At 44.1% G+C, this 16,425-nt stretch overlaps 1 protein-coding gene across 3 annotated transcripts in view; it reads right to left on the bottom strand.

Annotated features, from left to right (window-relative positions):
• Nucleotides 1–2,452: 2,452 nt before the first annotated feature.
• SMARCAL1 (SWI/SNF related, matrix associated, actin dependent regulator of chromatin, subfamily a like 1) overlaps nt 2,453–16,425 on the bottom strand; it is a 168,893-nt gene continuing 154,920 nt past the window's right edge. For all 3 annotated transcript variants that reach the window (XM_030209709.1, XM_030209712.1, XM_030209710.1), the window contains 5 exons: nt 15,325–15,427; nt 12,643–12,825; nt 8,351–8,451; nt 4,811–4,907; nt 2,453–2,732 (listed from right to left, as the gene is read on the bottom strand). In XM_030209709.1, the coding sequence (XP_030065569.1) occupies nt 2,538–2,732; nt 4,811–4,907; nt 8,351–8,451; nt 12,643–12,825; nt 15,325–15,427 (679 nt within the window). In that variant the 3' untranslated portion in view covers nt 2,453–2,537. The remainder of the gene's footprint in view (nt 2,733–4,810; nt 4,908–8,350; nt 8,452–12,642; nt 12,826–15,324; nt 15,428–16,425) is intronic.

The following is a 16,425-nucleotide window of genomic DNA, read 5'->3' as shown; positions in this document are numbered from 1 at the left end:
ATCTAGTATGCCCATTCATATTGTCCTCTCTCTCTTCCTCTCCATTAGAGATTCTATGTTCCATGCTTTCTTGAATTCGGATACATCATGGTCTCCACCAGTGACTCAGGATTTGCCACACTGGATACTAACAACAGAGTACAAGAAGATTTACGGGAAGGCATCAAGAATGTTGTACTTGAAGAAAGCAAAAAGTCCCTGCAAAATATGAAAAAGCCAAAATGGATGACTTAAGTTTCGAAATGTAGAGAAGCTAAAGTCAGAGGAGAAAGATTCACAATGTGCCACAAGATGAGACAAAGATAAGTACTACAACGATGAATGCAAGGAAACAGAATCAGAAAATTTAAGAGGAAGAACACAGTACGAGAGTTAAAGAAAAATATTCCAGCCTCAAATCGGAATGCTGAAGGACGCTCAGGAACCCATGTTGAACAACGCTGAGATCAGGAAAAGGTAGAAAGAATACACAGCGTTATACTGTAAAGATCACATGGATAAACAGATTTTTTTAACCAGTATCTTACAATTGGGAACCGTTAGTGATAGACTAAATTGATGGTCTGAAAGCTTTATCGAAGAGCAAAGCACCAGGCATTGATGGCATTCCCACTGAAGCATTACAGCAATCAGATGGAGTTGTTACAATACAAGGCTCTGCCAGGAAATTTGGAAGACAACATCATGACCAGCTAACTGGAAAAAGTCTGTCTTCATACTGAAGTAAAGTGCTCTCTCTCTGGAAATTATCAACAATCGCTTTGATCCCAAGTCCTAGCAAGCTTCTACTCAAGATCATTCAGTGGAAGACTACAACCATAGCTGGAGTAAGAACTGCCTGAAGTTCAAGCAGGATTCAGGGAAGGGCGAGGAACAAGAGACATCGGCATGGATGTGAGAAGGATCTTCAAAAGACGAAAGAATACCAAAAGGATAGCTATATGTGTTTCATTAACTATAGTAAGGCCTTTGACTGCGTGAATCATGAAAAGCTCTGGGCCATATTAAGAAGCATGGGTATACAAGAACACCTGATGCTTCTTGATCAGTGTAAATGTTTGGCATGAGAACTAATAGTTCAAACAGAAAAAGGAGAAACAGATGGTTCAAAATTAGCTAAGGTGTATGACAAGGCTACATATTTTCTCCTTACCTGATCAGTCTATACGCAGAACAAATCATCAGAGAAGCAAGACTGTATGAAGAAACCTGAGGTGCAAAAATTGGTCAAACACTCATCAACAACCTTCTCTTTGCTTTTGACATCATGTTACTGGCCGAAAGTGAAGACGAGCTGAAACATCTGATTATCGAAATCAGGGAACAGAGTTTCAAAATGAGACTGCACTTTAACATCTCCTAATGAGCTTGCAATCTAAGTTTTGTACCTGGGGCAATGGAGGATTAGTACACAACTTCAGCTGCTTGGATCAAAAATGAATAATGAAACAAAAGCAGTCAAGAAATCTGACTTGGCAGAACTGCTATGAAGGACCTAGACAAGAGCTTCAAATGATGAGATGTATCTTTGCATACAAAGGATTCAATATGTCTAAGCCATGGTGTTTTAAATAATATTATTCATATATGAAAGTTGGACAGTCAAGAAGCAAAATGGAAAGAAAATTGATGAATTATGGCGCTGGAGAACTGTGTATACCGTGGACTGTTGAAGAACAAATCAATTGGTATTGAAGGTGATCAAATTTAAGCTTTTTTTAGAAGCTCAAATGACAAGACTTTGAATTTTATACTTTGTGGACACCTCAAGCAAAGAAAAAGATCATTAGAGAAAGACATGTTTAGCAAGGTTGAAGGTCAACGCAAACAAGAAAGGTCAGAAATGTAATGGATTGATACAATTACAGCAGCAATAGATGCCATTCCATCGATGATAAAAACCGAACAAAAGTCAGGACCACTATACTACTACTATTTAGCATTTCTATAGAGCTACAAGGCATACACAGCGCTGCACAAACATAGAAGAAAGACAGTCCCTGCTCAAAGAGCTTACAATCTAATAGACAAAAAATAAAGTAAGCAAATCAAATCAATTAATGTGAACGGGAAGGAAGAGAGGAGGGTAGGTGGAGGCGAGTGGTTACAAGTGGTTACGAGTCAAAAGCAATGTTAAAGAGGTGGGCTTTCAGTCTAGATTTAAAGGTGGCCAAGGATGGGGCAAGACGTAGGGGCTCAGGAAGTTTATTCCAAGTGTAGGGTACAGCGAGACAGAAGGCGCGAAGTCTGGAGTTGGCAGTAGTGGAGAAGGGAACAGATAAGGATTTATCCATGGAGCGGAGTGCACGGGAAGGGGTGTAGGGAAGGTCGCCATGAGTTCACACTGACTTGACAGCACTTAACAGTAGTACCTAGGAGCAAGTTTACCTTCAACACTTTTTACTTATGTTTGTTAGCTACTGGAAATGGAAACTGACTTTTTAATACTGTTTTTATTTATTTACACACACTCAAAATAAATCATGTATATATTACAATGATTGAACAGAAAAACCATTTTATTAACAGTCCACCCATCAGTGCTTGCTGAAGAAGTCATCGATGCGCCTCTTCTTGCAGGGGCTTGCCGAGGCAGTGATGTCCACGCTGGGGGTAGTGCTCTCTTGCTCTATCTCCTGGCAAGCCTCCAGTAGCAACGCCTCATCCAACTCATCTCCATCCTCTGAGAATGACCTCTGGAATAGGTCGTAGATGGTCTTCTGCTTTGGATCCTGCAGTATAAATCAAACCATCCAAAGTTATAGGAATGATTCTCATTTGGATCAGCCCTCGCCATGTTGCTCAGGAAAAAGCAGGTAGTCAGAGCAGGGGTGTATCTGCGTGGGGCTACAGGGGCCTGGGCCCCTGCAGATTTCGCCCTGGCCCCCTCCCGCCGCCAACCCTCCCCCGCTGACGTTGTTTACCTTTGCTGGCGGGGGACCCCAACCCCCGCCAGCCGAGGTCTGCTTCCGCCTGCTTTTAAAAATAATTCTTCAGCTGGCGGGGGACCCTAACCCCCGCCAGCCGCCGAGGTCTTCAAAGTTCTTGTTCGTCGTCGTCCTCCGTCCGTGGCCATGCTGAAGAATTATTTTTAAAAGCAGGCGGAAGCGGACCTCGGCTGGCGGGGGTTGGGGTCCCCTGCCAGCAAAGGTAAACAATGTCAGCGGGGGAGGGTTGGCGGCGGGAGAGGAGGTGGAGAGAGTTGTTGGTGGCAGGGGGGGCTCTGGCAATGGCGGGGGGGGGGGGGGGGGTGGGTGGTGCCGGGGGGGGGGGGGGGGGCTAAAATATGCCCCCTCCCTCTGGCCCTGGCCCCCCCCTACTGATTGGGGGGGGGGGCAGGCAGTTTTTTCCAGCACCAACATGGCTAATAAAAATCTAATTTTCAAACTACAGCAAAAAACAGAAAGACCAGAGTGTGAGTTTATTGGTACAGTAATACCATATGTTCTATTAATCCAAACATATGCTCAGAGGCTAAATGGACAAAGTTGAAGGATAAAATACTGTTTTTTTTTCTTTTATCAAACATATAAATGTCAGGTGACCGACTCACCTGCAAATGCGCAGTAGAGACGTCCCTCTCTGTCCCGCCCTCGCGTCAAGACGTGATGACGTTAGAGGGCGGAACAGAGAGGGAAACGGAGTCGGACTGTCGGATGCTGCCGCCGGAGCCTGGAAATGAACATTGCGCGCACCAACCTCCACCCTCCCCCTCCCCCATCCCCGCCGCCGCTCCCGCCCCCCTGCACTGACCTGACAGCGCCTCTCACCTCTGTGTGGAAGCGCTGCAGGCAGCAGCAGAGCGATCTGCTGCTGCCTGCAGCGCTTTCACACGGAGGTGAGAGGCACTGTCAGGTCAGTGCAGGGGGCCCGGCACGGAGGGGGGAGGGAGCGGCGGCGAGGAGGGTAGCTGGAAATCTCACCCGTTTTAACGGGCTTAACGGCTAGTATGTATATAATCTATGACAAAACTTGTATTTGTCCTTTTTACAGAGCCAACGGCAGTGACATCTAAAAAATCTGCGAGCATGACAGATGCTGTGATATCAGATGTATGTTTCTGAACTATTTGCACTTCTCTCCTCTGTTGCTACTACAAAATATACGTTTGTTAGATAGGCAGTTTCATAGGAAGAAACAAAGGTGGATGTAAAGATCTCCACTTCAGAAAATGCCAGTTACTTTGCAAACCCTTAGTTACAGCTACTGTTGTAATTTCAAAATCTGCTTTCAAGCTCGTTTGCTTCCAATTGTTATAATTCTACTTTAGGTATATTTTGTTCAGTACCCCACAATGTACAAATAGAAAAAGAAATGACCTTTTCCATTGATTTGTACTTTAATTATAACTTACTTTAACACCCTCTTCACATGACTTGTTTAATAAGAAAAAATTAAAAGATCACAATAACGATGTATTTATATACCATCTAAACCAGGAGCTCTAAGTGCTTTACAAAAGATAAAATAATTACAAAGGCAGAAATCTAAAACGCTAACAGCAGCATCATGCATTATAAAACACATTAATTAACCTATTTCTGAAACAGAAAAGTTTTAAGAAGTTTCCTGAACCTTAAATAATATTCTGTCCTCCAACTCTAGAGGTAAGGAATTCCATATAATTGGGGCAACCTCTGAGAATAATAGTTTCCTAGTTGATTTTTCTGTCTGCAGATGGAAGACGATGAAGCCCAGCTTGCAGCTCCATGAGGGTCATGCATTAACCATACCTCTGACTGCATCATTATCCTAAACATATTCCAGGAATGCCCTGCTCAAAGGGGATGAGGCTGCCTACATCCTTTACCTTATAGAAGAAATCAGTTGATTCTGTTGTTTCGGAGAAATTTGTTTCAGACAGACCAGCCTGGCCAAGAACCTTCATCTTTTCTTGAATCATAGGCCTGTGGGAACAAAAAATCTCTATTATGACAACAGACATTTTTTTAGGTTCAGTCAAATTCTAGTTACCAGATAGTTTCTGCTCTTTTATTGAGTGTTTGGACTCTGCAGCAGTCTTAGCCTTACCAACAGTACACTGTAATCTCATCCAATGCACTGCAAATGGTAAATCTACACGCTGCATCCCAATTTCCTTTTGCTCCTCTGATTAAAAGTACCACGTCCTGTAGCACCATCTCACCTATCTCTCTGCCTGCTTTAGATCTTCCACTCTGTTTTTCTGCCTTTTCCATGCTAACTCCACAGAAGGGAGTGGCCTAGTGGTTAGGGTGGTGGACTTTGGTCCTGGGGAACTGAGTTCGATTCCCACTTCAGGCACAGGCAGCTCCTTGTGACTCTGGGCAAGTCACTTAACCCTCCATTGCCCCATGTACGCCGCATTGAGCCTGCCATGAGTGGGAAAGCGCAGGGTACAAATGTAACAAAAATAAAATAGATACTATTGGAGATTCTACATGGAATGTTGCTACTATTAGAGATTCTAAGTGGAATGTTGCTACTATTGGAGATTCTACATGGAATGTTGCTACTCTTGGAGATTCTACATGGAATGTTGCTATTCCACTAGCAACATTCCATGTAGAAGGCTGCGCAGGCTTCTGTTTCTGTGAGTCTGACGTCCTGCATGTACGTGCAGGACGTCAGACTCACAGAAGCAGAAGCCTGCGCGGCCACATTGGTGATCTGCAAGGGCAGACTTCTACATGGAATGTTGCTAGTGGAATGTAGAATCTCAAATAGTAGTAACAGTGGAGGAGTGGCCTAGTGGTTAGGGTGGTGGACTTTGGTCCTGGGGAACTGAGTTCGATTCCCACTTCAGGCACAGGCAGCTCCTTGTGACTCTGGGCAAGTCACTTAACCCTCCATTGCCCCATGTAAGCCGCATTGAGCCTGCCATGAGTGGGAAAGCACAGGGTACAAATGTAACAAAAATAAAATAGATACTATTGGAGATTCTACATGGAATGTTGCTACTATTGGAGATTCTACATGGAATGTTGCTATTCCACTAGCAACATTCCAAGTAGAAGCCTGCGCGGCCACATTGGTGATCTGCAAGGGCCGACTTCTACATGGAATGTTGCTAGTGGAATAGCAACATTCCATGTAGAATCTCAAATAGTAGCAACAGTGGAGGAGTGGCCTAGTGGTTAGGGTGGTGGACTTTGGTCCTGGGGAACTGAGTTCGATTCCCACTTCAGGCACAGGCAGCTCCTTGTGACTCTGGGCAAGTCACTTAACCCTCCATTGCCCCATGTAAGCCGCATTGAGCCTGCCATGACTGGGAAAGTGCGGGGTACAAATGTAACAAAAAAAATATAAGCACAGTATCAGGGTACCAAACAGATGCTCTGAATATTAGCACCTTCCTCTGCTGTGGGAGGGCCATCGCTGTACACTTAGTAATCACCCCTCTAACTGCTTGCCAATACTCCTCAGCTGCACACCTCAGAAAAAGGTGTTCCAGTGTACCCCCCCCCCCCCCCCCCGTACCGGAGACACATCGAAGTTCACCAGCCCCATCTTAAAATGTTTGATTGTGGCTTACAATTGTTCTGTAATGGTGATCACCAATTCCGGAAAAGAGAAATACATAGTTAAAACATGGAGGTGACAGAGTGGAATTAGGTAGTCAAATAAATAAAGTTCATTTTCGTAATAAGAAATAAAAGGTAATTGGATAAAACTTAAATCATAGTAGATTAGCTTGAACAATCAGGAATAAAGGGTTACGTTTTGTGTAGTTCTGGTGTAAATTTTGTTACTGGTATTTAGGATGGATCTTTGTGGTATGCCTTATTGAATAGGTTAGTTTTCAGTAATTTTCGGAAATTATTTATGTCGTGTGTTCTATAACTGGGTGCTTCTTTTATCTCAACCGTTGCATATTCAATTTATTCAGCCTCTCCTTGAGCACTTCTGAGATATTTTGAGAGATTTCCTAGGCTGGGTCTCCTAGCATCATTGCCGACACTGGTTTCCCTCTCCAGCACTATCTTGGCTTCAGTCAACTTTCCCTCATCGCGACCTGCCTTCTGTAGCTTCACAGACATATTCAACACTCTTCGGTATTCTAATTTCTCCTCCTCCCACATGCTGTGTTCTGACACCACAATCACTCTCTGCTTAGCCCTTCTACATTTGTTTCTAGGGCTTTATATTTTGTAGGCTTTGGGGGAGGGGTATCTGCAAGAGCTGATCTACTACTACTACTTAACATTTCTAGAGCGCTACTAGGGTTACGCAGCGCTGTACAATTTAACAGAGAGAGACAGTCCCTGCTCAAAGAGCTTACAATCCAATAGACAAGTGAACGGTCGGTCCGATAGGGGCAGTCTGGATTCACTGAACGGTAAGGGTTAGGTGCCGAACGCAGCATTGAAGAGGTGGGCTTTAAGCAAAGACTTGAAGACGGGCAGGGAGGGGGCTTGGCGTAAGGGCTCAGGAAGGTTGTTCCAAGCATAGGGTGAGGCGAGGCAGAATGAGCGGAGCCTGGAGTTGGCGGTGGTGGAGAAGGGTACTGAGAGGAGGGATTTATCCTGTGAACGGAGGTTACGGGCGGGAACGTAAGGGGAGATGAGGGTAGAAAGATAGTGAGGGGCAGCAGACTGAGTGCATTTGTAGGTAAGAAGGAGAAGCTTGAATTGAATGCGGTATCTGATCGGAAGCCAGTGAAGTGACCTGAGGAGAGGGGTGATATGAGTATATCGGTTCTGGCGGAATATGAGACGTGCAGCAGAGTTCTGAACAGACTGAACGGGGGGATAGATGGCTAAGTGGGAGGCCGGTGAGGAGTAAGTTGCAGTAGTCCAGGCGAGAGGTAATGAGAGCGTGGACGAGAGTTCGGGTGGTGTGTTCAGAGAGGAAAGGGCAAATTTTGCTGATGTTAAAGAGGAAGAAGCGACAGGTCTTGGCTATCTGCTGGATATGCGCAGAGAAGGAGCGAGAGGAGTCAAAGATGACTCCGAGGTTGCGGGCAGATGAGACGGGGAGGATGAGGGTGTTATCAACTGAGATAGAAAGTGGAGGAAGAGGAGAAGTGGGTTTTGGTGGAAAGACGATAAGCTTGGTCTTGGACATGTTCAGTTTCAGGTGGCGGTTGGACATCCAGGCAGCAATGTCGGATAAGCACTCTGCTTATCTGCTTAGCCCTTCTACATTTGTTTCTAGGGCTTTATATTTTGTAAGTTTTGGGGGAGGGGTATCTGCAGGAGCTGATCTAACTCAGACATCCCAATGCCCAGAATCACATGACTCCCCAAAACGTACGCTCCCTGCAATAGCATCTGAGCTGCAGAAGTAACAGTTTTTTATACCCTCAAGGAACCCCTAAATTAGCTGGAACATAAAACAGATATTTCATCTCTATGCTTTATTTGCCTACCATAGATAGTCATCAGCAGTGCACTTAGCCACGAGATAATGAATATTCACAGAACTGGACTGTCCAATGCGATGTACACGATCTTCTGCTTGTATGAGAACCTGGAAGATAAAGGAGAAGGGTCAGAGGTAGAGGCAGAATTCATTTTACCTGCACACTGTGAATGCTTTGCAAGTTCCCGGCTACTGCTGGGCTAATCTAGCAGATGAAACCAAGCTGTGTAGGGTTTTGTTTTATCTTCATAAAGTCAAACACCTTACCAATTTCTTCTTTTCGCAGCTTGGGAATGAGACGATGCTGCAGAATCTGTTCTTTTACCATTTGACTTATCGCGTTATTATGTTATGTACTTATAACTCGACTTCTCCCAATAAGGTCCAAAGTGAAGTCACAAATTTAAGAATCCAGGGCCCCTTTTACAAAGTGGCAGTAAACCCAACGCGGGCTTATTACTGCTCGCTAAAAAGGAAGTACCGCCGAGCTACTGCAGCAGCCCGGTGATAATTCCCACCCCCAGCGTGCACTGATTACACACGACCTATTAACTTTCCGGAAACTTCTGAAGACCAACCTATTCAAAAAGACTTATAATATGAATACTTCACAAAAGACTTAAAATCTAATATGTATCAGATCAACCCAACATTGACTTCTCCAATCTGGATACTTTAATTTACTTTAATAATACTGAATGTTTTAACATCTCCTATTCAATTCTTATGTACCTGTTATAAATCATTTACTTATTTCTCATAATTCATTCGTTGTTTATTATCATATTTAATCCATGCACCTTTGATTGTAATACCGTTTTGTATTTATCATTCCTTTAATGGTGACTACCATTGCAGCATAATGTAAGCCACATTGCGCCTGCAAATAGGTGGGAAAATGTGGGATACAAATGCAGCAAATAAATAAATTTTAAAAAATTCATATCTGGCGCTACAAAAATATATTTATTTTTTTAGCGCCAGTGTGTACCCGGTGGTAATCGGGCAGTGCCGTGTGCTGCCCGGTTAGCGCTGGAGCCTTTACCACCACCTCAATGGTACCACCACCTTGCCGCAAGGCCATTTCTTAAAAAACCCCGAAAGACCTAACTTTTACGAGCTGCGGTAAAAAGGGACCTTGGCGCGCATAAAAACATGCACCAACACCAGCGCAGGCCCCCTTTTGTCGCAGCTTGGTAAACGGGACCCCTAGTGAATAGCAGTACGAATATTACAAAAAAACATGGTATTATAGTATTACGATGTTTGGATTAAGTATTTATGAAAAAGATATGTCTTCGGTTGTCTTCAAAAAAGATAGCAAGAAGGTATTAATTGGCTAGGAGGAGGGAGTTCCATACTTTAACAAACTGAAAACAAAATCAATTTTCTAAAAATAATTTCACTCTTAGACCTCAGAATGCAACGAAGGCTGCTACATTGGAGAAACCAGTCAGATGCTAAAGAAGAGGTTTAATTTACACAGACACCATATGAAAAATGCCAGTACTAATAAAGAAGTCACGCCTGTGGGGCAGCACTTTACAAAACCAGAACACTGTACCAGTGACTTCATAGTAAGAATCTTAAAAGGGAACTTTAAAACAATACAGGAACGTAAGACCTTTGAAGTCAGAATGATTAAATAATTCGACACCCACCACACAGGATTTAACAAAGATCTGGGTTTTCTAGCCCCTTATAAACCATAAAATTGTACTGCGTTGTCACCCTCCTGTCTCCATGCATATCCCCCTGTCCCTCTTCCTGTCTCTCAACTATCCAACCCCATTGTGTTACACTGTCACTGGAATGCTTTGATGTTTCACTTATATATACTTTCATCTACCAACATTTGCTTATTTCCGATCTGACAAAGAAGGGCAACCTTCGAAAGCTAATCAAGAAATGTATTAAGTTATGTCCAATAAAAAAGGTATCATCTTATTTTCTTTTCCATGTTTCATTTTGTTTTATTTCTATTGATTACCTTGAAAAGTGGACTAACACGTCTACCACAATTCTCTACTCTTAGACCTGAAACTGATAGTAAGCAGAGAAGACTTTGATTCATTATACAGCTCACTCAACCTACAAGAGGAATCCCTGAAACAATAATAGAACTTTTAGAAGACTGCCCACATAATATTATAAACTAAACAATATTTTAAAAATGATTCACGCATCCACAGGTAAACAGTGAAGTTGGGTTAATAAAGGGGATGGATGATCATGTGGTTGATTGCTTAGTTTATTATTTGCAGTATATCATACATATAGTTGTGAAGTTACTGCAGTTCAGCAACTATACAATGGCACATTAATAGATATACATGGTAAAGTATGCAGCTGTGCCCGAGAGAAGCTCCACAGCTGCCATGAGGATATATGCTTGATTATAATTACAGGAGCACCACTGCAGTGCATCATGGGACTGCAAGAAAGCCCCACCAATGGGGATAATGAAGAGCTAAATATAAGCGAGCCTTCTCCGGAGTAGCCCCCGCACTCCGGAATGCACTACCTGAAAGGCTGCGCTTAACACAAAACTATCTCTACTTCAGGAAGCAGGTGAGAGCTTGGCTCTTCAACCAGGCCTTTTAATTTTTATTTATTTAACACATTTATATCCCACATTTTCCCACTTAGTTGCAGGCTCAATGTGGCTTGCACAATACCGTAGAGATAGACTCCGGTTCAATAATACAAATACATAGTACAGTAGAAACAATGTAACAAACATCAGTATAAAACAACAAGGAAATAAAGAGAGGGTAGTGATAGAAATCTAGTACGGTCCATATTTTGTTGTGTCGCATGAAGTAGGAAGTTAATTTGGATCAGGGGTAGGTCTTCTTAAACAAGTTGGTTTTAATGGAAGAAGGCACTAACTTAGTCTCACTCACACACACAAGGAGTGATTCAGGCTGCACATGCCACAGCAGGACATGTTTATCCACTCCTACCCTAGCTAAGATAACATTTAACCATTTCTCTGACCTCATGTGCAACTTTCTTTAAATCAATCACCTTACTTTCTAAGTCTTCCTACTGTCTTACCCTTCTATATGTTACATCTTTGCTTTACCCTTCACTGTCACCTATAATGTTTTATTACGTATTGTGTTGACATTGCTAGTATACTGTGCCATACTTTGTATTGTTTTTGAATATTTTTACTGCTGTAATTGTCTATTGCTCATGTTTGATCTATTCTTACTGTACACCGCCTTGAGTGAATGCCTTCAAAAAGGCAGTAAATAAATCCTAATAAATAAATAAAATACCTAAAGGAACATAGACTGTAGTGCAGTGACAGTTTCTCAATTTAATATGCTACAAAAATGCCAAGGGACAATTCTATAACTTGGGACCCTGTTTACTAAGGTACGCTAACATTTTTAGCACACAATGCTAGAGACACCCATAGGAATATATGGGTGTCTCTAGCATTAGTGAGTGCTAATTTTTAGCATGCACTAAAAACACTAGCACCCCTACAGCACGTGCTTTAGATATAGGCGCCACAATGGGGCATGGTTCAAATTAAACAACATAACCAAAACTCCATCAGCTCCAGTAAATACATTTGCCTACCCACGAATAAAATGATGGGTCATGTTATCTTTTCCTGATACAACTCTTTTTCAGAAAAAGCAACATTTATTTCCTTTATTTGAAATGAAATTGGAGTAAAATATCCTTAAAATCAGTCCACACCAACCTAATTTACTTCCAGCACCATCATTTAGACACCACGTCACACTCATGAATTCTCCAAGCTGGCATGTGCTCTACAGGACACAAGAACAGCCACACATCTATAGGTTACATAGTCTTTGCCCAAACTAGGCGGCCAGCGGCCCTCTGCCTCACTGTGCCACCGAAATAGCTGCCAAACTGCCCCCAAAATGCAACTGATCACCACTGCTGACACCACACCAGTAAGCCATCAAAGTAGCATCATGGCCTGCTCCTGTTGATATCTTCATCAAAGGCTTTGACTCATGCACGACATCAAGCCTTTGATGATGGTGATCAGTATGGAACGTCAAAGAACCACTATGACGCAGGGTCGGTAGCGTTATTAATTCAATCCAAAATTTTCTAACCAGTGATATGGGTAAGTGTGTCCCCATGGGCCAGTATTTGCTCATGGGCTACAGCTTGCCCAACCCTTAAATCTCATCTGACAGGGCTTTTGGTGCGGATCCCTGCACTGATTTTTGAAAATAAAAGAGTGCAAACATCAGGTCTGGATAAGGAGTGTGATCAGGCTGCAATTTAAAAATTCCTTACTCCTGGATTCCAGAAGAGCTCTGCGAACACCACCAGGTCTGCAGCAGAAAGAGTTATCCCCATGTTAGCAGCTGTGAGAGACAGCACAGCCACCTGGCACTTCTCCGAAAACTGGAACTTCTGGCACAGGTTCTGACGCTCAGCCGAAGGGGTGCAGCCATCGATGCGGATGTGGCCAACTTCCTGCAGAGAATACGGAAGAACACTCAGGATTTCACCATTGTCGTTCCTTCTCTTAGCCCCTCCCCTTTCTCTCTGACCCTTGGACCCCACTCCGCACCTTACGGCCTCCTTATATATTTAAAGGTTTTTCTTCTCTCTGACCCTTGGACCCCCTCCGCACCTTACGGCCTCCTTATATATTTAAAGGTTTTTCTTCTCTCTGACCCTTGGACCCCCTCCGCACCTTACGGCCTCCTTATATATTTAAAGGTTTTTCTTCTCTCTGACCCTTGGACCCCCTCCGCACCTTACGGCCGCCTCATATATTTAAAGGTTTTTCTTCTCTCTGACCCTTGGACCCCCTCCGCACCTTACGGCCTCCTTATATATTTAAAGGTTTTTCTTCTCTCTGACCCTTGGACCCCACTCCGCACCTTACTGCCTCCTTATATATTTAAAGGTTTTTCTTCTCTCTGACCCTTGGACCCCACTCCGCACCTTTCTGCCTCCTTATATATTTAAAGGTTTTTCTTCTCTCTGACCCTTCGACCCCCTCCACACCTTACGGCCTCCTTATATATTTAAAGGTTTTTCTTATTTTGGTTTAGCAATAACAAACCTGAAACCCACTGAGAAAATCACATATATGGCAGCAATACAAACACCCTTTCTCTCTCCAACGTTCCCCTTTCCACAATATGAAAACCAGAAAGGCTTTCAGCCTACAGACAGAACCCCTCAGGCTCTCAAGGCTGCCCGTTTGCCACTAGGCAGAGGAGGCTAGCCGAGACACCAACCGCAAAGCAGTGGCGTGGCCAGGGCCCACCCACTTAGGGTTCAGGACCTCCCAACAGTAGCACACGTTTAGTGGTATCTGGGGGGGATCCCAAGCTCCACCAGCTGAAGGCTTCCCCCTGACGGTAACGAAAACGCTACTTTCCATGATACCGGCACTTGCGCATACTCAGTTTTCAGGGCATGCCTGCTGAAGACTGCCAAGGCGGAAAGAAGCATTTTCCTGCCAGCTGAGATATTTTTTTGGTGGTTTGGGGGGGGGGGGGGGGGGGGAACAATGTGCCCACCCACTTCTTGCCTAGGCCCACCCAAAATCTGTTGTCTGGCTACGCCCCTGCCGCAAAGGCAACTCCCATACGGGGGAAATTCAGGGAGGAGGAGGAGGGGGGAGGGACTAGCAGCAGGAACGAATTTGCAGAAAAGGGTTTTCTTTTCTACTGTTTGTTTTTTTAAATTTAAACCCCTTAAGGAAAAAGAACAGCAAATACCACCAGGGGCGGGGATGGAGACATAATCCACGGGGACGGGGACAAATTTTTATCCCCGTGTCATTCTCTAATCAATACATGCCAACAGGTTCACATTTTCAAACTCTAGCAGAATTGTGCAGTCCTTCATCTCTCTATGGTACATAACTACTACTACTACTAAACATTTCTAAAGCGCTACTAGGGTTACGCAGCGCTGTACAATTTAACATGGAAGGACAGTCCCTGCTCAAGGAGCTTACTACTACTACTACTACTACTACTACTACTACTACTTAGCATTTCTATAGCGCTGCCAGGGTTACGCAGCGCTGTACAAGTTTAAACACGGGGAGGGACAGTCCCTGCTCAAGAGAGCTTACAATCTAACAGACTACGTAGTCAGTGTAGGTAACAGGAATGGGGAAGGTGGTTAGGCGCCAAAAGCAAGGGAGAAGAGATGGGCCTTGAGTAAGGACTTGAAGATGGGCAGGGAGGGCGCATGGCGTATGGGCTCAGGAAGTCTGTTCCAGGCATAAGGTGCTGCGAGGCAGAAGGGGCGGAGTCTGGAGTTAGCGGTGGTGGAGAAGGGTACAGATAGGAGTGATTTGTCCTGAGAGCGGAGGTTACAATCTAAAAGACAGGTGTACAATCTAAAGACAAGTGTACAATCTAAAAGACAAGTGTAGAGTCAATCTGATAGGGCAGACAGATTGGGGGCATACTATATTACTTGAAAGGTTAGGTGCCAAAAGCAGCATTGAAGAAGTGAGTTTTAAGCAGAGATTTGAAGATGGGTAACACACATAAAATAACACACAGCTTAAACTGAAAGCTAGGAACCGTGCAAACTGTATGCACAATATGATTTGGAAAGTGAAGATACAGTGATCCCAACTGAGGGCGGCCTGCTCCTCTGCACGTATCTTCCTTGGAGATCACAGGTAATGAACAGGGGGCGCCTGTCTTTGATTCTGCTGTTCTCTTTTGATGTCAGTTAATTCACTTCGATTTTCTTTTCAGCTTTGCCAGCTCATTCGACTGTCTTTTGTACCTATTCAGACCACAAGAGACCCACTAATGGCAGTAACGCCAATAGCTTTTGTTTGAACCTTGCCGACAAAAGGAAGCTGTAAACATTTGATTTATTAACCAAAAGAAACACTAAGAAGCACCGAGGGAAATAAAAATAGGTACAGAAGCCAAGGAAAACAGCAGAGCATGACTTAATTCGAAGAATCTACATAATCCAAACCACCTTCCTCTCCAACTCTTCACATACTGCATCCAGAACCAGCTTGTGATGAGCAAACACCAAGAACTTCTCTCTTCCGCTCTCCAACAGATCCACAATGTACTCCCTGTGACAGAAGAGAGAAGAGAGTTACAGAAAGGGAAATGGGACTTGATATACCGCCTTTCTACTACTACTACTTAACATTTCTAAGCGCTACTAGGGTTACGCAGCGCTGTACAATTTAACATAAAAGGACAGTCCCTGCTCAAAGAGCTTACAATCTAAAGGACAAATGTACAGTCAGTTAAGTAGGGGCAGTCAAATTGGGGCAGTCTAGATTTCCTGAAAGGTATAAAGATTAGGTGCCAAAAGCAGCATTGAAGAGGTGGGCTTTGAGCAAGGATTTGAAGATGGGTAGGGAGGGGGCTTGGCGTATGGGCTCAGGAAGTTTATTCCAAGCATAGGGTGAGGCGAGGCAGAATGGGCGGAGCCTGCAGTTGGCGGTGGTGGAGAAGGGTACTGAGAGGAGGGATTTGTCCTGTGAGCGGAGGTTTCGGGCGGGAACGTAAGGGGAAATGAGGGCTGAGTGGTAATGAGGGGCTGCAGACTGAGTGCATTTGTAGGTGAGAAGGAGACGCTTGAACTGTATGCGGTATCTGATCGGAAGCCAGTGAAGTGACCTGAGGAGAGGGGTGATATTTTGTTACATTTGTACCCCGCGCTTTCCCACTCATGGCAGGCTCAATGCGGCTTACATGGGGCAATGGAGGGTTAAGTGACTTGCCCAGAGTCACAAGGAGCTGCCTGTGCCTGAAGTGGGAATCAAACTCAGTTCCCCAGGACCAAAGTCCACCACCCTAACCACTAGGCCACTCCTCCACTATATATCGGTATATCGGTTCAGGTGGAATATAAGACGTGCAGTAGAGTTCTGGACGGATTGAAGGGGGGATAGATGGTTAAGTGGGAGGCCAGTGAGGAGTAGGTTGCAGTAGTCAAGGCGAGAGGTAATGAGAGCGTGGATGAGAGTTCGGGTGGTGTGCTCAGAGAGGAAAGGACTTGATATACCGCCTTTCTGAGGTTTTTGCAACTACATTCAAAGCGGTTTACATATATTCAGGT

Source organism: Microcaecilia unicolor, chromosome 7 (assembly GCF_901765095.1).
Source record: "Microcaecilia unicolor chromosome 7, aMicUni1.1, whole genome shotgun sequence".
NCBI classification, from domain to species: Eukaryota; Metazoa; Chordata; class Amphibia; order Gymnophiona; family Siphonopidae; genus Microcaecilia; species Microcaecilia unicolor.
This window is presented reverse-complemented; position numbering and strand designations above follow the sequence as displayed.